This window comes from Ceratina calcarata, unplaced genomic scaffold (assembly GCF_001652005.2).
Source record: "Ceratina calcarata isolate Rehan_Ccalc_2016 unplaced genomic scaffold, ASM165200v1 scaffold12, whole genome shotgun sequence".
In the NCBI taxonomy this organism is placed as follows: Eukaryota; Metazoa; Arthropoda; class Insecta; order Hymenoptera; family Apidae; genus Ceratina; species Ceratina calcarata.
The window spans coordinates 856,539-876,199 of NW_017132978.1; the positions used below are offsets into that span (position 1 = coordinate 856,539).

At 46.1% G+C, this 19,661-nt stretch overlaps 3 protein-coding genes across 10 annotated transcripts; all 3 read left to right on the top strand.

Moving 5' to 3' along the window:
* The first annotated feature begins 1,239 nt into the window (after nucleotides 1–1,239).
* Nucleotides 1,240–7,082, top strand: LOC108625956 (fibroin heavy chain). Of its 6 annotated transcripts, XM_018026346.2 has the most exons (6): nucleotides 1,240–1,428; nucleotides 1,569–1,835; nucleotides 2,062–2,754; nucleotides 3,141–4,960; nucleotides 5,063–5,423; nucleotides 5,803–7,082. In XM_018026346.2, the coding sequence occupies exons 1-6, from the start codon at nucleotides 1,359–1,361 to the stop codon at nucleotides 6,021–6,023; spliced, it is 3,432 nt and encodes a 1,143-aa protein (XP_017881835.1). In that variant the 5' UTR covers nucleotides 1,240–1,358; the 3' UTR covers nucleotides 6,024–7,082. The 6 variants fall into 6 exon arrangements, with proteins under 6 accessions (XP_017881835.1, XP_017881810.1, XP_017881818.1 ...); XM_018026321.2 differs by having other exon boundaries at nucleotides 3,141–5,423; XM_018026329.2 differs by having other exon boundaries at nucleotides 3,144–5,423.
* Nucleotides 7,083–9,414: 2,332 nt separating this feature from the next.
* LOC108625553 (histone-lysine N-methyltransferase Suv4-20) lies at nucleotides 9,415–16,029 on the top strand. Its single transcript, XM_018025654.2, has 4 exons — nucleotides 9,415–9,559; nucleotides 9,666–9,813; nucleotides 9,879–10,085; nucleotides 15,482–16,029. Exons 1-3 carry the CDS (start codon nucleotides 9,433–9,435, stop codon nucleotides 10,081–10,083), a joined length of 480 nt encoding a protein of 159 aa, XP_017881143.1. The 5' UTR covers nucleotides 9,415–9,432; the 3' UTR covers nucleotides 10,084–10,085; nucleotides 15,482–16,029.
* A 630-nt stretch (nucleotides 16,030–16,659) lies between these two features.
* Nucleotides 16,660–18,090, top strand: LOC108625661 (uncharacterized). 3 transcript variants are annotated; one of them, XM_018025844.2, is made up of 4 exons: nucleotides 16,660–16,767; nucleotides 17,209–17,345; nucleotides 17,567–17,795; nucleotides 17,917–18,090. In XM_018025844.2, exons 2-4 carry the CDS (start codon nucleotides 17,267–17,269, stop codon nucleotides 17,966–17,968), a joined length of 360 nt encoding a protein of 119 aa, XP_017881333.1. In that variant the 5' UTR covers nucleotides 16,660–16,767; nucleotides 17,209–17,266; the 3' UTR covers nucleotides 17,969–18,090. The 3 variants fall into 3 exon arrangements, with proteins under 3 accessions (XP_017881333.1, XP_017881342.1, XP_017881350.1); XM_018025853.2 differs by lacking the exon at nucleotides 16,660–16,767 and adding an exon at nucleotides 16,783–16,912; XM_018025861.2 differs by lacking the exon at nucleotides 16,660–16,767 and adding an exon at nucleotides 17,002–17,103.
* Nucleotides 18,091–19,661: the final 1,571 nt, after the last annotated feature.

Sequence of the window (19,661 nt, forward strand, 5' to 3'; positions counted from 1 at the left end):
TAAAAAAAAAATCCCATAAATCTGCTTAAAACGTGTTCAAACTATCTTACAGAGGAATACCGCTATTAGTGTTTTGCTGTACGTTAATGCCATTACGTCAGTCGCCGTTTACACGCACATCGTTCACCGGTCATAAAAATCTAATTATCTAATACCGATAAGTCGCGATGAGGGATCGTGAGAGTGGCGCGTATCAATCATTTAACGACGAATTCCCAGAAGTAACAATACACTTTTCTCATTTAATTCCGAAAAATGAACTTCGTTAACGAGTGTTTGTACAAGGTTCCGCGCTAGCCGGATGTTTGCCGGCGTTCCTTCTTCACAGCTTTTCCACGGTTCCGCGACCTTCTCCTACGCGTCGTGCGTTACTCACAGTTATTAATTGCCGCCTGTTAATCCGCCGAGGAGGTGGAAATTATTATTGGACATTGTTTCGATGTCCACCTTTCAGTCAAATCTTTTTATCTCGTTGCGTAACGATGACACAATGCCGAGTCCTCTCAGCCGCCGTCAACGCGTCAACTACAAATGTCAAATATTGACAAACATCATTAAGAGTTTTTATCGTCCCGAATTTTATGCTTCTAAGTCTTTTCCGTGTCATTTTTAGAATCTGTAATTATTTTGAATCACTCTAAACGTTTTACGACTGATTTATATCTCTTTGCTGTTTTCGTCTTCCAAAATTTTCAAGGAACGGTGTAATAAATTATCCATGTTCGTCCGAAATAGTTCTCCACCGAATACAGTGAAATTCTACACACTGTCGTTAAGATACAGACGGAGTCACCTAACTAATCGCCTAGATGCTAATCAATCGGGGATTCCATCGCCGCTTTCTTTTGCCCAGGCAATTATGCGTGGAACCATAAATCAGAATTTCCCAAAGTACAACTACGATATGTAGACGATAGCTAAATGGGATATACCCCGGCTTGGAAAAATGTGAAACGATTCGACGAAGTGATTAGACCTTGACAGTGTCAGCCGCTCGGCGTTGGCTGGCGAAAGTTTTGTCATTTGTCGCGATCGAAGGCGTTTTGCAGTATCAGTTCCAGGAAGAGGAGGACAGTTTCTCGAAGAGATAACATAAATTTCGTCAAGATTAAACTGTGCGAGGAGCGTGCGTTTGATTCGATGAGATCGAATTAAAAAGAGATGGACGCTGGTCAGGTGAGCGATGGTCAATAGTTGGCCGACGCGAATCCCGGCGTTGCCTCGTATATAAGTTGTTGTCCCGTTCAGCAGCTCCAGTCGCACTTGACTCTTCGACCACCGCGATCATCCAGCAGAAGGAGTCAGTGGATACGTGTGGAGATCATTTTTCTCGAACCGCGAAACGCAGAGAGTGAAACATGCGACTTTACCAGTGTTTTGTGCCAGTGTTGGTACTTCTTTACGTCGGAACCTCGTCCGCGAGACCTGGTGAGTTGTACAAATGGTCCGGATCCGTGGATTTCGCGGATTTCATAAAATGAATGGACCCGAATATTTTCTAAACGCTGTCATTCATTCGAAGTTCCTTTCCTTGCTACGTAAAACTGAACTTTTGATTAATTCTGCAGGCTTGCTGGCAGACCTCGCGGCGAAGCGCGGCGTCAGCCTACTGGATCCGTTGGGTTTGTTCAAAGACAAAGGGGCTCAAGCATCCAGTAAATCGAACACGTACGGATCGAACTTCCAACTAGGACCACTTTCCTTCTCGAGCAGCTTATCTTCATCCTCGGCGACGGCCTCGGGTAATGGAGCAGGTTCGGTCGCGAACGCCAACGCGAACTCCCAAGCCCACGGCGGGGGCAGAGCCGATGCCTCAGCATCCGCCAACGCTCAAGGTATTTAGCATCAGGATTAGTAGAAGATATTAAACTGTAGGTTTCACGCAATTCATAAGATCCACAATTTAGTTGTTATTACATAAGAGATCGTTCTTCGCGTGTCCCAAACGGCAGCGCATAAGAGCAACATCTTCCTTATTATATCTTATTGAACGGCTAATCAGCCGTCCGAGTAGTAGACTTGGCGAGCGCATAAAAACCGATGCAATTATTTTAAACATAGGTTACGCCGGTTCCGATAATTATAATTCTAACATCGGCCAGTACGTTCCATCGGACGGTCTCCAGTACGGTAATTCCGGCGGTTCTCAATCCACTACGAACGCTAATGCGAACGCGATTTCGAACGCTGCCACGAACAATGGTATAGACAGTTACCATGCTCCCGGAACCGCTACGCTTCAAATTAGTCCTGGCTCGATCGGATATGAAGGAACAGGGGATTCTGGCAACTACTATCCTTCCGGAAGCCTTCAGATCGACGCAGGTGCTGCTGCGAACGCGAAAGCAAATTCTGTCGCTGGCTCGGGGACCGATGGTTATTACGCTCCAAAATCGGATCGCGGCTACTATTCCCCGGGCAATGCAGGTGTAAACGCAGGAGTAATTGTTCCTCAGACACCTACTCTGACAATAGCCGAATCTCCGATGGTTGATGGATACGATGAAGAGATCCATGTCGTTCCGGTGCCGCCGCCTTCACCTCCGTCTCGTTATCATCATCATCATCATCATCATCGTCATTATCCTCCTCAAGTGCCTTTTCAACCCGTGCCGCAAGTTTCGCCGAACGAAGACATGGTGATACCGATCGTGATCGTGGACGGTCCACCTCAGTACCCGCAACCGGGTCGCGTCCAGAACCCGGTACAGGTGATCGTTGTCGAAGAACCAACCTCCCCGCAGCAAGGCCAAGGTGAGCCGGCACGTCCACGCCGGAAGTCGGATGTTGTACACTTGATAATCGCACCCGATTTGGTTGTTTGTATGTAACTAAGAAACGCACGTCCAACAGGAGAGGCTGTGATTACCACGCAATGTTCATTTAGCATGCCGAAACGACGATAACTTCCCAGAAGAATGCCCGAACCCGTACACTAATCTCGATTTAATTTATACGAAGAGAACGATGGTTTCTTTCGTAGATTAACATTTAACAAGTCGGAGTCTTTTTAAACGATTAACAGTTTTCTATCAAGAGACGAAATAATATCTTCAGACGATTGCAGCATACAGCACTTAGTCAGGAATTCTGTTGTATAACTTGAAATCTATTAAATAAATTTCATTTTTGCTCTTCAGCAGGCGGAGCTGGAAAAGACGGATACTACCAGCCGACTGGCACTAGTCCATGGGGTGCCGCAGGAGGCAATGCGAACGCGAACGCGAACGCAGAGGCTAACGCAGCTGCTAACGCTAACGCGAATGCCAAGGCCAACGCGAACGCTGCTGCCAATGCTGGATCAACGGGAGGATCGGGATACTACCCCGGAAGCGGTCCAACCACCAACGTCGGTGGATCTAATCCGTTCCTGACAGGAGCTCAGGGGAATGCGAACGCTAACGCGAATGCGAATGCAGGCGCCGTTGGAAACACGAATGCGGGAACGAAACCAGGATACTATCCTACTGGTGGCTACGTTCCCACCGGAACTGGAGGAAGCAATCCCTTCTTGACAGGTTCAGGAGGCGCTAACGCTGGCGCCGGCGCCAAGGCCAACGCTAATGCCAACGCTGGTGCCACTGCAGGCTCTCAGGGACAGATCGGAGCACAGAACCCGTTCCTTACCGGTGGAGTTAGTGGTCACGAGCTTGGACAGTACGTCACTGGCGGGGGAGATTCGACTTTCAACACCGGAGGCAAAGGCATTCCTACGACGTACCCTGGCGCACCAGGAAGCTACGGACCGAATACTGGTGGATCTGCCGGAGCAGGTGCTAATGCCAATGCTGCTGCTAACGCAGGAGCAAATGCTGGAGCCAAGGGTATCCCTACGACGTATCCTGGCGCACCAGGAAGCTACGGGCCGAATACTGGTGGATCTGCCGGAGCAGGTGCTAATGCCAATGCTGCTGCTAACGCTGGAGCCAATGCCGGAGCTAAGGGTATCCCTACGACATACCCTGGCGCACCAGGAAGCTACGGGCCGAATACTGGTGGATCTGCCGGAGCAGGTGCTAATGCCAATGCTGCTGCTAACGCTGGAGCCAATACCGGAGCTAAGGGTATCCCTACGACATACCCTGGCGCACCAGGAAGCTACGGACCGAATACTGGTGGATCTGCCGGAGCAGGTGCTAATGCCAATGCTGCTGCTAACGCTGGAACAAATGCTGGAGCCAAGGGTATTCCTACGACGTACCCTGGCGCGCCAGGAAGCTACGGACCGAACTCTGGTGGATCTGCCGGAGCAGGTGCTAATGCCAATGCTGCTGCTAACGCTGGAACAAATGCTGGAGCCAAGGGTATTCCTACGACGTACCCTGGCGCGCCAGGAAGCTACGGACCGAACTCTGGTGGATCTGCCGGAGCAGGTGCTAATGCCAATGCTGCTGCTAACGCAGGAGCAAATGCTGGAGCCAAGGGTATCCCTACGACGTATCCTGGCGCACCAGGAAGCTACGGACCGAACTCTGGTGGATCTGCCGGAGCAGGTGCTAATGCCAATGCTGGTGCCAACGCTGGAGCCAATGCTGGTGCCAAGGGTATTCCTACGACATACCCTGGCGCACCAGGAAGCTACGAACCGTACATCGGTGGATCGTCTGGTGCAGGAGCCAATGCTAACGCTGGTGCTAACGCCGGATCTGTCGGCAAACCGATCAAAACTGTTCCTATAACCATTCCGGCGACTCCAAACGCCAATTACCAAACTGCACCTGATTCTCAGGGTGTGTTTGGTACTCCCACGAAAGGTTCTCCAATTTATGGAACTTCCGGGCCAGGAAGTTACCCCGGAGCCAACGCCGGCGCTAACGCTAACGCTGGTACCACCGGATCAGGATATGGAAACTCTGGAAGTACCGGTGGATACGTCGCGCCCGTGAAGAGTTCGCCGGTTTATGGAACCCTTGGACAGAATTATGGTGGTGGAAGTACTGGGAGCGGCGGGATCAAACTCGGAGTAATTGAATCCACTGGATCAGGAAGTCATCCTCCTTATGAAAGACCAATCTATACACCTTACACCGGATCTTCGTTCGGAAATGTCGATGGCCACGGTGGATCTGGCGCTAATTCAGGAGCCAACGCAGCAGCGAACGCACAGGCCAATGCAGGAGCCAATGCTGGATCCACCGGATCAAATGGTTTCGGTCCCTCTGGACCGTTTGGTACTTCCGGTCCTGCTTATGGTAACACTGGGGCCTCCGGAAATGCCGGTGCGAATGCTGTCAGTAAAGCTGACGCCGTAGCGAACGCTGGGAGCACGGGTGGAATCGGCGGTTCCATTAGTCCCGTAAAAGGGGGTGACAATGGATTTGGAGGATCTGGATTTGGTTTCGGAGGTGCCGGAGCCAATGCTAATGCTAAGGCCGATGCGTCTGCCATCGCTGGGGGACTCGGTGGAGCTTCGGGATCAGCAAGTATGTTTCTAGATCATTAACCATTAGACTAATAGGACTCGTAAGATACAAATGTGTTTAATGCTCTAATCTGTTTTTAATTACCTTGCTTTTTTTTTGAGACATTAAGGACATCCTTCGGTTTTTAAATTAAATGTCCAATATTTTTTTTTCAAATTCGGATAAAACATCGTTGAGTTTAATTTTACTATGAATTTAAAAGTGTAATGTGAAGTGATTGTTCTCAACGATATTTACCTCTTAGAAGAATAGGGAAACTCGCTATGTCCTCTTAATTACTGTTCATAGGCACGTCTGCCAACGCATCGGCATCGTCCTTCGCCGAGGCAGTCCGATCAGGCGTGATACTAATTAAATGATTACCCTCTCCATTCTCCAGACTCGAATGCCATTTCGAACGCGAACTCCAGCGGCACAGGAGGAGCGTCAGCCACCTCGTCAGCTAAATCCTCCGCGTTGGCGTCTGGAAACGGAGTGGCGAACGCGAACGCGAACGCACAAGCGTCGAGCAACGCGTCTGGAAACGGAGGAAGTTCCGCGTCCAGCCAAGCTTCCGCCACGGCCAACATAGACACCAGGAGAATGCTCGTCTTCAATTAATCGTACCATTCAATTCGCATGGGATTACCCCATGAACCGTGCCATCACTCTCAAGGTTTTACGTTTATAGCTCTCGTAACTACTGTGGTATCTGTAACACACCGAATCGATTCACTTAAATAAACGTCACTGGACTGCGGATTTATAAAAATGCACAGTAGAATGTTTAAAATATTTTTCGTTACTTAGCTTGCATACAAATCTGCAGTCTATGTATCATATTTTAACGATCGACGAACGCTGATGGATCTTAATTACATTGTCAGCGTGAGGAATCGTCACTATTTTGCGATTCAATTGTTATGCGTTGCGTAACGCATTTTATTGCGCTTTTTCCTCCCATCGATGTTCAATGTTGAGGAATCAATTTTACTACGACTTTGTGATACCACTCTTGCCAATGATGTACAGGATGAATCGATAAACATTGTCACGACGTTCTGATAAATACGAGTAAGTTCTATTTGTTAAGAATTTAATAAGCTTCGACGAGTATGAAGCGTCGATTAATGAATCTCGTATGGCCGTTCTTACTGATTCAGCCTGTATGCAAAATGCGAACGAAGTAAACGATTTTGTTCATTGTCAGAAAATTTTCAGACTGCCTTCCCCTCGTTTAAACAGAACAAATGAACAATACTCTAACTGTATTTAACGTAGCCTCCAGTCCTGCTAACGGTTCCCAATTTACTTCGACAGGCCCTCTCATAAACGTCATTAGCAGAATTACCTACCCATGTAATTAGAATTTATGCCGGTACAGTTTTATTGGCCCTACGTGACGCCATGAAATTGTTCTACGGGTTCAGGTTACCGTGCAATTAGTTTTTTTCCACAGTTGCAAGCCCGTTATTAAATAGGCATTTACAGGAATTTACTTCATTAAACGTGTAAGTTATGTTCTCCCGACGCGCCGTTAACTATTTGTTAAATCGTGATAGCACGAGATACTGTCTCCGACAAGCGTCATATTTATTCGAATCGAATAACAAAATCTGCGATGTAACTTTGTAATCACGACCACTGATAATAAAAATGAATACTTTTGTAAGTGAGAAACGTCACGAGTGGCATTGATCCTTTCACCGCGGTGCTTTATCGATTATTATGTCATCCGTTGACGCGATTTCGATACATATTTTTAATGGAGGAGTCAAAGGTCGTGGCTGTTGTTTCAGAATACTGCTGAGTTATTTTATTTTGATTTTAAAAATAAGTGATACTGCACGCGTTGAGGAGCATAAATGAAAGTGCAAGTTACAACAGCAGTGAAATCAATCGAGGATTAATTATGAGTTTGCAACGACATGCGAGTTACTTGAGATAGTCGTGTTATAAAACTCTTCCTTACGTAAACAAGAAAACTGAATAAACTTTGCAATTGTTATTCTTAATCGATACACATTCCGCATTAATCTCTCCTAAAATTAGCCGTAGCAGAGAATTGTTCTTCGTTCACGTATTGATAATTATTATTGAATAGTCAGTTAATAATTTGTCTGGACATTTCAAGATCTGGATGGACGTGCGAACACGAAATGTTTGCGTTGCGAAGCGATGGCATTGAACGGCGATCGTAAAGGTCTATTATTGGAAACGCTGTCATTCCTTTATTCCACGCGTTTCGAAGACATCGTTTGCGCCTCGTACGATCTCCAAAATTGATGTTGCAAAATGAATGTGAAACCCGCTTCTAACAACACGCGACTCTCGTTTCTGACAATGACAGGATAAACATTAATCAATTGTATCTAATCAAGTAAAAATAGCCGTCGCCTTTATTTTTTATACAATGCATACGTTAGAAGTTATCGAGGATCATCCTTTGTTAAAAAATATTTTAAGTTTGATTTATTTCCCCGATCTCTTAAAGGATTTCTAGGAAGAGCCGCGTTCTTTTTCTCGCAACTTAGACCGAGGTTTACTGCTTTTGCTGCTTCGACTGTGGATTTTCCAAGGGTAGGAGGGTTGCGGCCAGGTCAGAAACTCAGGTATTCGAAACCTCCCGTTTCTTGAAAACGCCCCGATAAGGGTAGGGAGAGGAAGCTCCTTTAAAAGGGAACCTACCGAGCCCTTACACACTCAGTAGTTCGACAGATTCTTGAGACTCTCAGTTGTTCGACAGATTCCTAGCGAGAATGAAGTTCATCGTTATTCTCTTGATCCTCGCCGTTATCGCAGCGATCGTCGACTGCCGACCACCCTCAGTAATCGGTAAGAATCTTTTCTTTATATTTTCAAGTTCATTACGCGTAATTTATCGAAGTGGAATAATTATAAGACATATGTATAACTCAATAGATCCACGAAAACGGGGACGTATGGAATTTGCTAACCTCCTTCCCAAATCACGAAATATTTCAACGATGAGGTATGTTTTTGCAGATTTTCCGTTCGTTTAATTCCCATTGAATTGTTTAAAAAAAGCCTTAATAGCTACTGAGTTTCCGCGATTTCTCACCAAGAAATTTATTCACTTACAACAGGAGAATGCAAACGACCACGAGGCGTCCTTATCAAACGTGCAGGATTCTACCCATCTTAACTCCAATAGACCGATCAACTAAAAACGTTAATTCACCCATCGAATCGTCTTCTACAGGAGCTTCAAACAAACAAATAAGCGCGAAAACAGCTAGAAAGGAGAATAGTTTATCTGCACATTAGTATTTCTGTGCGAACATTTATCTTAGATCGTAAAACAGTTTCAGTTGCGTCTTCAAGAATTATTCGAATTAAAATGATTCTCTTGACAATCAGCAAGTCTGATAATCGAGCGTAAAATGTTCTTCTAAAATTTACGAGTTTCTTAGGACTGTCCAAAGTCTGATCTTAATGTTAATTAATACGGAGAGATACAAGACTGAAATTTATGTAACATTATGAATTCTCATTTTGTGTAAATTCTGAATGATTAAAGTATGGTTTAATTCGTATATTGATCTTCCTTATTTCATTTCTATTTTCGACCACTGTACTTCCCCAGATCGTTTAAATGTAGCCTCTTTCCGCGGAACCTTGAACAAATCATTCTTCTAATTAGCTAAGCGACAGAAATCAAACACGAAAAATCCCCATGTTGAATAAAACATGATCCCAAGAAAGCATCGACCTTTCCTCTTTGTCTCACCTTCCGTCCTTCCTTTCCTTCTTTTCGACACGTGATTTCCCAGCGCCCACTCTATGCCGATTAGCGTCCTCAACCGCGACTGCCACTTTCTTACGGTCCACTTTCGCTCGTCCCTGGATCCTAAGGTCGTCCACTCGTTAGACCCCAATGACGAGTGCGCTGCGAATCGCCGGAAATCACGGAACCTCGGGTCTCATCATCGGCGTATAAAAATCGTGCCCGTCCGATTCCGGACGATAATCTCTCGGCTCTGTTCACGCGAACCGCACACTCGCCGAAATGACTACGCGAGCGTTCATCCTACTCCTCGTGTTCGCGTATCAAACTCTCGCGAAACCATTGGAGGTGCTACAGAATCCGCAGCCGTTGAATCCTCTGCAGCAAACGGAAGTGTCTACAGTCGTTGGTCAGTCTTCGATAGAGTGAACGAAATAATTTTCAGTGGGAATGAAGATTCAAGTTCATGTTTTAACCGATCGAATAAACCAGCCTCGAACGTTTTTAATTCATAGATAATGAAAGAGGGCAAAGGTCACCGCAGTTCGGTTTCCTGGACGGGGATTTCTCAGATCCCGATTCGGATTTCGTCGAGGAGGAACGTCATTTCAAGCACCATCATCGGAAACATCATCACAAACCAGGCTACGGCGAATACCCACAGTACGCGTTTCTCAAATTAGCTTGAAATCTGTTCGCGACAGATGCTGAATAACCGAACTGTTCAGGTACGGCGGATACCCCTCGCCGGTGGTTTATCCGCAACCCGTCGCACCTGTGCAATCGGGAGGATCCTTCGCTACAGCTTCCGCGGGATCCACGGGGTACGGTGGGCAGAGCCAGGCGAACGCGCAAAGTGCTACCCTTAACTTTGGCCCGTTCTCCGCGTCTTTCAGCACCGCCGAAGCCTCCGCAGGTGGAATAAGATATTGAAGGTACGCAACCGTTTGCATTTCTAATAAAGATTCAATCGACACATCATCGCTAGTGCTACAAATAGACTGCAAATTCAGTAAAATGAAATATCTATAGCACCGATGCGATTCGAAGCTACGATTCAACATTCATTGCGCGAATGCAATTCGCTGTATTCGAGAAAGTTCGTTGCGATGTCAATACTATCAATCGGTTCACGTTGAACGTTGTTTACCTGGGAAGGGTTTCTGGCATTAAAAGTGTCTAGCCGTGGACAGAAGTACGCCGAGGCATTCGTGCCCGGAGGAATTCTAAAGAGGACCGATTCGTTGTACCGACAATGATGCCGATCCGCTCGCTAAGGTGCCACGCGCGCTCGCGTAATTAATGTTCTCAGTTATGAGACACGGGGTCGTCGGCCTGTCTGTATCACGTGCGTGAGTCGTTTATATGGAAAAAGCTCGATGGAAATGATAAAAAGAACTTTGTGAAGTAGATCGAAGCATTTATCGAGTACATGCATGGATAGTTTAAACGCAGACGGTATACGTAAACAGTCTAGTAGACTGGCAGTCCCGTAGAAGGAGATAAATCAAGAGACAATTCAGGAATAAAAAAGAATCGTGTCCCGTTCGAGGGGATTCCCAGCAGATTATGATTTGCGTAGAACGATAGGAAGTCGTAAAAGTCCGGGCCAGCCGCGGCACAAATCTCATTGGTCGAAAGGATCTCAAGGTTCTCTTGTTCCCCCTGAGAACAGGTCGTAAATTCACGCGTGTCGGGTTAACGAACTTTGTCCATTAAAGATTTACATGATTTTACGAGATGCCCTTCTCTCTCTCTCTCCACGTGTCAAAAGTTCGCTGATTTTACGGTGAAATGGTCGGATTTCGTCAATGCCAGCACCGCCAAAATTGGTGCAATTTCGTTTTTCCTCAATAACTCCTAAACCCTTGGAGATACGGCAAAATTGCATACGACCTTCCTTGTAGATCAGGTCGTCCGCTACAAGAAAGGCACCCTAACGGCCCCCCTTTTGCTTCCAACTGCAATATTTAAAGAGTTATTGGCATTTTATTGGCATTAGCGAAATTCGCCGGTCGAATTCAGCGAACTTTGGACAATACTTTTCCTTTTTGCTCAATAATTCCCGAACGGATGGACGTAGGAGGGCGTATTTAGAACCATTTTGTAGGGGACGGCGAGATCTACAATTCCTGTGCAAAAAGAAGTGGCTAATGTCAATAGTTAACGAGTTATTTGCAAAAAACGAAAAACAGTTTTTTGCAATTTACTCGGAAACTATTGATGCTAGCGCAAAACTATTATATACGAATTATAGATCTCGTCGTCCCCTACAAAATAGGACCACAAACGCCCCCCTACGTCCATCCGTTCGGGAGTTATTGAGGAAAAACGAAAAGTCTTTTTAAAAGTTCGCTATTTCGACGGGCGAATTGAAGAATCTGAAGGCGAGCATTGACGAAATTCGCCCGTCGAATTAGCGGACTTTGGACAATACTTTTCCTTTTTGCTCAATAATTCCCGAACGGATGGACGTAGGAGGGCGTATTTAGAACCATTTTGTAGGGGACGGCGAGATCTACAATTCCTGTGCAAAAAGAAGTGGCTAATGTCAATAGTTAACGAGTTATTTGCAAAAAACGAAAAACAGTTTTTTGCAATTTACTCGGAAACTATTGATGCTAGCGCAAAACTATTATATACGAATTATAGATCTCGTCGTCCCCTACAAAATAGGACCACAAACGCCCCCCTACGTCCATCCGTTCGGGAGTTATTGAGGAAAAACGAAAAGTCTTTTTAAAAGTTCGCTATTTCGACGGGCGAATTGAAGAATCTGAAGGCGAGCATTGACGAAATTCGCCCGTCGAATTAGCGGACTTTGGACAATACTTTTCCTTTTTGCTCAATAATTCCCGAACGGATGGACGTAGGAGGGCGTATTTAGAACCATTTTGTAGGGGACGGCGAGATCTACAATTCCTGTGCAAAAAGAAGTGGCTAATGTCAATAGTTAACGAGTTATTTGCAAAAAACGAAAAACAGTTTTTTGCAATTTACTCGGAAACTATTGATGCTAGCGCAAAACTATTATATACGAATTATAGATCTCGTCGTCCCCTACAAAATAGGACCACAAACGCCCCCCTACGTCCATCCGTTCGGGAGTTATTGAGGAAAAACGAAAAGTCTTTTTAAAAGTTCGCTATTTCGACGGGCGAATTGAAGAATCTGAAGGCGAGCATTGACGAAATTCGCCCGTCGAATTAGCGGACTTTGGACAATACTTTTCCTTTTTGCTCAATAATTCCCGAACGGATGGACGTAGGAGGGCGTATTTAGAACCATTTTGTAGGGGACGGCGAGATCTACAATTCCTGTGCAAAAAGAAGTGGCTAATGTCAATAGTTAACGAGTTATTTGCAAAAAACGAAAAACAGTTTTTTGCAATTTACTCGGAAACTATTGATGCTAGCGCAAAACTATTATATACGAATTATAGATCTCGTCGTCCCCTACAAAATAGGACCACAAACGCCCCCCTACGTCCATCCGTTCGGGAGTTATTGAGGAAAAACGAAAAGTCTTTTTAAAAGTTCGCTATTTCGACGGGCGAATTGAAGAATCTGAAGGCGAGCATTGACGAAATTCGCCCGTCGAATTAGCGGACTTTGGACAATACTTTTCCTTTTTGCTCAATAATTCCCGAACGGATGGACGTAGGAGGGCGTATTTAGAACCATTTTGTAGGGGACGGCGAGATCTACAATTCCTGTGCAAAAAGAAGTGGCTAATGTCAATAGTTAACGAGTTATTTGCAAAAAACGAAAAACAGTTTTTTGCAATTTACTCGGAAACTATTGATGCTAGCGCAAAACTATTATATACGAATTATAGATCTCGTCGTCCCCTACAAAATAGGACCACAAACGCCCCCCTACGTCCATCCGTTCGGGAGTTATTGAGGAAAAACGAAAAGTCTTTTTAAAAGTTCGCTATTTCGACGGGCGAATTGAAGAATCTGAAGGCGAGCATTGACGAAATTCGCCCGTCGAATTAGCGGACTTTGGACAATACTTTTCCTTTTTGCTCAATAATTCCCGAACGGATGGACGTAGGAGGGCGTATTTAGAACCATTTTGTAGGGGACGGCGAGATCTACAATTCCTGTGCAAAAAGAAGTGGCTAATGTCAATAGTTAACGAGTTATTTGCAAAAAACGAAAAACAGTTTTTTGCAATTTACTCGGAAACTATTGATGCTAGCGCAAAACTATTATATACGAATTATAGATCTCGTCGTCCCCTACAAAATAGGACCACAAACGCCCCCCTACGTCCATCCGTTCGGGAGTTATTGAGGAAAAACGAAAAGTCTTTTTAAAAGTTCGCTATTTCGACGGGCGAATTGAAGAATCTGAAGGCGAGCATTGACGAAATTCGCCCGTCGAATTAGCGGACTTTGGACAATACTTTTCCTTTTTGCTCAATAATTCCCGAACGGATGGACGTAGGAGGGCGTATTTAGAACCATTTTGTAGGGGACGGCGAGATCTACAATTCCTGTGCAAAAAGAAGTGGCTAATGTCAATAGTTAACGAGTTATTTGCAAAAAACGAAAAACAGTTTTTTGCAAATAACTCGTTAACTATTGGCACTAGCGAAATCTTTTTGCACAGAAATTGTAGCAATACTTGAAATGAAAGTTGTAGGTACTGCTATTATTCGTTTACAAGTGGAATTAGAAGGAAATTGCATACGATTATGACTTTTTTATCTGACAACTACAGCTACATGAATAAGAAGAGTCACCCATCATTATTTGTTGTTGAGAAATTGCTTGTATTATTGTTTCATAGTCATTTTTAAAGTATCGGGAAAGGGAATTCACCAATGACTGTGACTTAACTTCTCTGAGGAGAAGCAAACAAGGTCTAGGTTGAGCGTAGTGTTCGAAAGGGACAAGGCTCCCTGGAAGAGTTCACGAGAGCCGAGGGTTAACGAACCCGCGCGCGAATTAAAAGAAGGAAAGGAAGCCTGACGTAATCGCGATGGCTAGCCTTCTCACCTTTTGAACAAACGATTCCCTCGCGCACATTCGCGCACCGAGTAAACGAGAAAAGTGAGGGAACATCTGTTGGGGTCCAGTTCGAGTGGAAACGCAACAATCACTCAAGTATCGTACGTGTCACTTTTCTCGCGACTGCGTACCTTCTCTTTCGTTCCGTCTCTACTCGCGCTCTCTGCCTCTCTCTCTCTCTCTCTCTCGACAAAAGCGAGGCTGGCCTACGCGTTGATTATTCAAATGTGTGTGGAACCTGTGCGAAAAGGAACGAGCGCACGCGCACCGCCGCTGCCTCGCATTGTCCCATTGAGCCGCAGGCTCCTTTTGGTACGTGTGAAAAAGAATGGACAAAGGGAAAATGAATCTTCTTGGTTCTCAGGCGATCGGCAGACGGCCAGACAGACGGATTAACTCGTTTTAAAGGGACCCGGAGTGTACGCCATCTTCGCCGAGCCACGTCCGCAGCCGCACGGTTTTGCGCTCGCCTCGAACCGGTCTGTCGTCGTACCGAAACGCGCACCTACACTCGCCAGGCTTCGTTTTAAATCCGCTCGAGCAGATGTAAACTCGGACAGTTAAACGATTTCCGTCCTCTTCGACGCAGATCTTCATTACACAGGATTCCCTTATCGATAGTTATCGTCCGTTTACAGTTTGTTCTTTACCCCATCGTCTGATAAATGGTTCCCTGGTTGTCTCGAGGGATTTCGTATCCGCTTCGTACGCACGTATAGAGAATACATGGATCCGCGACACATGGAAAGCATTAAAGATAGACAGAGGGAGAGAAAACATGTCACATTTTCTATGTACGCATGCCAAGTCACTCGTACGTCATAGACGGAGACGTTAAACTGATCTGTTTCATAAAAGTCTGAGAGTAAGAATAATTTATTGTACCGTAATTAAATTCAAATAACGAGAACCGACGGCACGTCCGACAACTGGATCATGAATTGTTAAACCGGCATCGATCACGCGGACACGCACATTATCATCGTCGATGCCAATAAATCCCGGAATGCAAATCGAGCCGAGTCTCCCTTTCAAGGGTCATCCTGCGAGGGTTAAAGGTCATAAATGCCTCGACACTGTATGTGTACACACACGTTTGTTCATGCGAGCGGTGCGTGCAGCTTGCCAGCAGAACGCTGACTTTAGATGGCACGTGAAAGTTATCCCATGTAACAGGCCTTGGGGCCTTTATATATATATAATATGCATGTACGTGGTAAAAGTGTTTGACGCGTGAAACGCTTGAATAAATAATATTATGAGCTGAAAGAGGATTTCGAGATCTTACGAGGAAATTTTGTAATTTGTTCAGGTACAGAGACGTCCGACCCTTCCCGTGGAGTGAACCCATTGTCCACCGGCGTGTATTTAGTGGCCACGACCCGGGCCATTGTTTACAAACATTCTACGTCACTAGATTTAAGTAAATAGAAGTAGCCAGCAGTGGAAGGGACGAACCACCCTCCGGTTCCCGGAGATTTCCTGAGGGCCGGCCGGGTCTCCTTTGTCCGGGCACCAGATGTTCCCGCGAATAAAACCGACAAAATATCGGCGACGCAGTACCCCGACCTTAGGCGCGGCGACGGCGGCGGCGCGGAGGGACCGGCGGGCCGGTGCAAGGAACGAACGGAGGGCCGGGGATTAAACGGCACAAAGGGAAGCGAAAGGGAGAGGTGGAGGTGCGCCTCGTTGGAGAAAAAAGCGAACACCGAAAATCGGGATCTGGCGTGCAATGACCGGGACCGATCCGTGAGCGTGTGCACACACGCGATCCCCGATGGACGCGGACCGATCCCGAGCCTGCAACTTTCACCGAGAGAGCCTGTTTCGTTGAAAATAAAAAGCAAACTTATTGGGAAACGATCGCGAGTTAACGAGCCTTTTCTTTTACCTCCTCTCGATCTCGTGCAGCTGGTAACGGGTAAAACGGTCCACCAAAGTATTACGACGAAGAAAGCTGGACGTGAGTCCTCGATTTTTGATCGATCGTCGTCCCTGATGGTGAATGTAACACATGCTCCATGTCCTGAATAAAATTTCTCGTCCTGTTCTCATGAAATTATCGCGAACGATTTTTGACGAAGCAGCCTGGTCATTACTCCGAGCAGCAGAGGGTCTTCAGGGTCGACTCGGTTTACGATTATTATGGAACGAGAGGGTCTCGTCCTGATTCTGGCTAGAAATAGTAGTGGCGCGCGGTAGCAGAGATTCGTGATGTCCAGGTCGCATTAAAGGGGCTCGTTAAAGATCTGGTCGTTAACGATTGTTTATGTCTCGGCTGCTGGATGCTCGCGGAGGCTCCGACCGGTCGTCCCGGCCGATCGGACGGGAGGCCAGGATCCTTACGAGCGAGACGGGGCGACGTGATGAAGAAAAAAATGAAATAGAAAGTGGTTTGGCCGGTGCATACGTTGTACAGTCTGTGCGAACCGAACGGACCGCGAGGCGCCTCCTCCTGGACCCTTACCCCCGACCTGTTCCTGTTCACCAACGCACTATAGCGAGCCCGCGATGTTCTCTTCAAGCCTTCCGTGGCATTGTGCTCGCATTTCTCGTGCGGTTGTCGACTCGGAAAGTATCTTCTGGCTTGAGTCGTCGGTAAGTCGGCCGAGAGCTTCCCTGCTGGGTCGGAGAGAGCATCGTACAGTTCCTTCGACGCGGGGTCGTTCCATTCCACCCCTTCGCGGTTCCGTTTATCGAGACTGTTTATGGAGATTGAACGACTGATCCGAGTGACTGACTGGTATGATATCAATGGTTTTGTTACGAAAGAGTGTGCCGATCGCACAGAGAACGGCGAAGCTCGCCGACTAGTATCGAGCACGTCACGAGTGACGCATAATAAGTGAACGCCGCGGCCCGTAAGACGTCGAGGATTCTCGAGGAGTTTCCATCTTTCGTGATTTCCGTGAGAGTTTGCGAGATTCGAAAATTGTATGAGCGACGTACGAGTGGGATCATCTTTCATTGTCCGCGGATGCATTCTTCCATTCTACATATTGATAGTCATTAATCTATTTTTGTGTCTTGCTTTTACAGAGTTAAAATATATTTCGGACCACCCCAAAAACTGAATCGAAAGTACGAATCTGGCAAGATGACGAATTTCCTGATCCTTCTGGTGATTACTTTGGCTTGCGTAATCGTCAACGCCCAAGAAACATCCAATCAAAACCGTGAGTGAAATACTTTAACAAGGCTTAAATAGTAAATTAGTAGACAATTACGTTGACTTTGTTCGATCTGTCATCCATGACTGTGTTCCACGTTCTATTGAAACGTGACTCAACGCTGTGTGTCACAATTGCACGTGCGTCGATCGCTTTGTTCATCCAATCGATAGAACGATTATTCTCGATCTTTAATTATATTTTATTTTTCCTCGATCGTTTCTCAGCCGTTTTCGGACAAACGTTCGATGAAATTGTGGTCTCGTCGGATCTGAACGTCAGGAGAAAGTCGAAGGAGAGCCGTCAGGGTAAGAAATTGACGAACATACCGTCAGCTACCACCGGCCCGCCAGAAAAGTCCACCGAAGTCGCGTCCAGGCTCGTTTCCAATGACGGCAGTCGAATCACGTCGGCGAAAACGCAAGGCAAACGCGAAATTTCAAATTTGCAAAAGAGGTAACCAACTGAATTCAGGCTCGCTGTCAGACCGCAAGCTCCTATACGATTTTATGGTAATCGACTAAATGAAACTTTGTCGTTAAAAAAATTCTGACACGTTTGATCGCGATTTTTTCAGGTACCTGGACATGGACGTCGCGGGATACTTAATGAAATCTCGGAAACGATGAAATTTTCATTCCGGGGACAACCGCACGATCCTCACACCACCCATTCCGACCATACTTTTCGGACCAATTTCGGACCATGGCTCATGTAACAAAAGGAATAAAAATTTTCTGTGTCACAGCAACCCCTTGGCATTTTTATTTCTACCCTCAACCGATCACGTCTCCGTAATCCATCGTTCGTTATAAGTCGTTCAGAACGCGAGATTTCCACGTCGCTCGAGACTTGGCGCGTTTAATATCAGATAAATTAGAACGGAAAGTGAAAGTCTCGGGTTTCGCCGACGCGTGATCGAAAGATAGCGTGCTGCTTTAAAATTTCCGATCGTTCCGAGTGCACCCGCTGCGACGACGCGACGCGACGAATAATTGTCAGGCATTCCGTGTACGTCTCGCGAACTGGAAAAATCGGTTGGCTTGAAATATGGCAGGCCGTGCTCAAAAGGCAGCCGCAATCGCGATCCTCATGCAATGATGCATCGCACAGATCTACCGCACCGCGAGTCGCGGGACACGGTCCCGCGGCGCGTGACACGCACGTCAAAAACTCTTTAGGGTCCCCCCGATGGATCTCTTTTTTTCCATCGTTTTTTCGAATAAAATCGTTGATCCACAGTGAATTCTTACAACCCTTTGTTTCAAACGCTTCTTATCGCTAGTCGAACTTCATTTTCATTGTCAAACGTAATGACAAGAAGATTTTTATAATTAACAAAACGTAGTGGTAATTTATTGAAACGTTAAATTCTTTAATATTATCGCACAGCATTTGCACACTTAGTGAAGACTTATTCTGTTACCAGCTACGGGACGATCACGGAACGGCACCGAATCTCGCAGAGATCCGGTCTGGCAATTTGCAAAAAGGCTGGCGTCGCAAACATTTTATTCATGCAAGGGAAGAAATCTTGTATTCCGTGCCGCGTGCAAGGCTAGCACTATATATTTTATGGTAAATCCGTGGTCGGACGTCTAGGCTAAGCTGACGCAACTAAGTGTTCGTCATACTTTTGATTTGACGTCGCTCCTGTTATCAATGTCTTCCGAGACATTGATTTAAGGCCTGAACGTACGAACCATCGCCTGACTGGCGCCTCTACGAAACTCGTAAACAATCCTGCTCGTCCTAGAAATTTCATTTAACGTTCCTCTGCGTATACCGTCGGACGATAGCGCGATATTATTAGAACCAGACTGCGGATTTTCAGGCAGTTTCAAACGTTTATGGTATCAGTTTGAAAAATTGAACTTTAGTCGTCAATGATGGCGATTGTAGATTGTGCCTGACAGTGTTCACACAAATTCAATTTTAGTAAACGATCGATAAAAGTAAATCCACAAGTTTTTGGAACGATTCTCTCTGGCCTTAATGAGAATCCGAGGTGGACAGTGAGACACGTTTCGAAGGAGCTGCAAATTTGTCGTCCGCAGCGAGAATTAGAACTCGAAGGCGTACTCTACGAGACGCTAGTTGCTCATTCAAGGAGGCATCCTTTTCGAGCCAGTGAACAGGATACGACGCGCATTACGCCAGTGACACGATAGCAAAACACCTGTCGCGGCCGTTTTATTCCAGAAACCGGCGAAATGAACGCGATCCGAGATGTAACGCGGTCCTTCAACTCGTCGTGTCTCGCCAGGCGAACTGCTGTTGCTGCTAACCGCTCGCCGTGATTCGTGTACGAAATTAGAAATT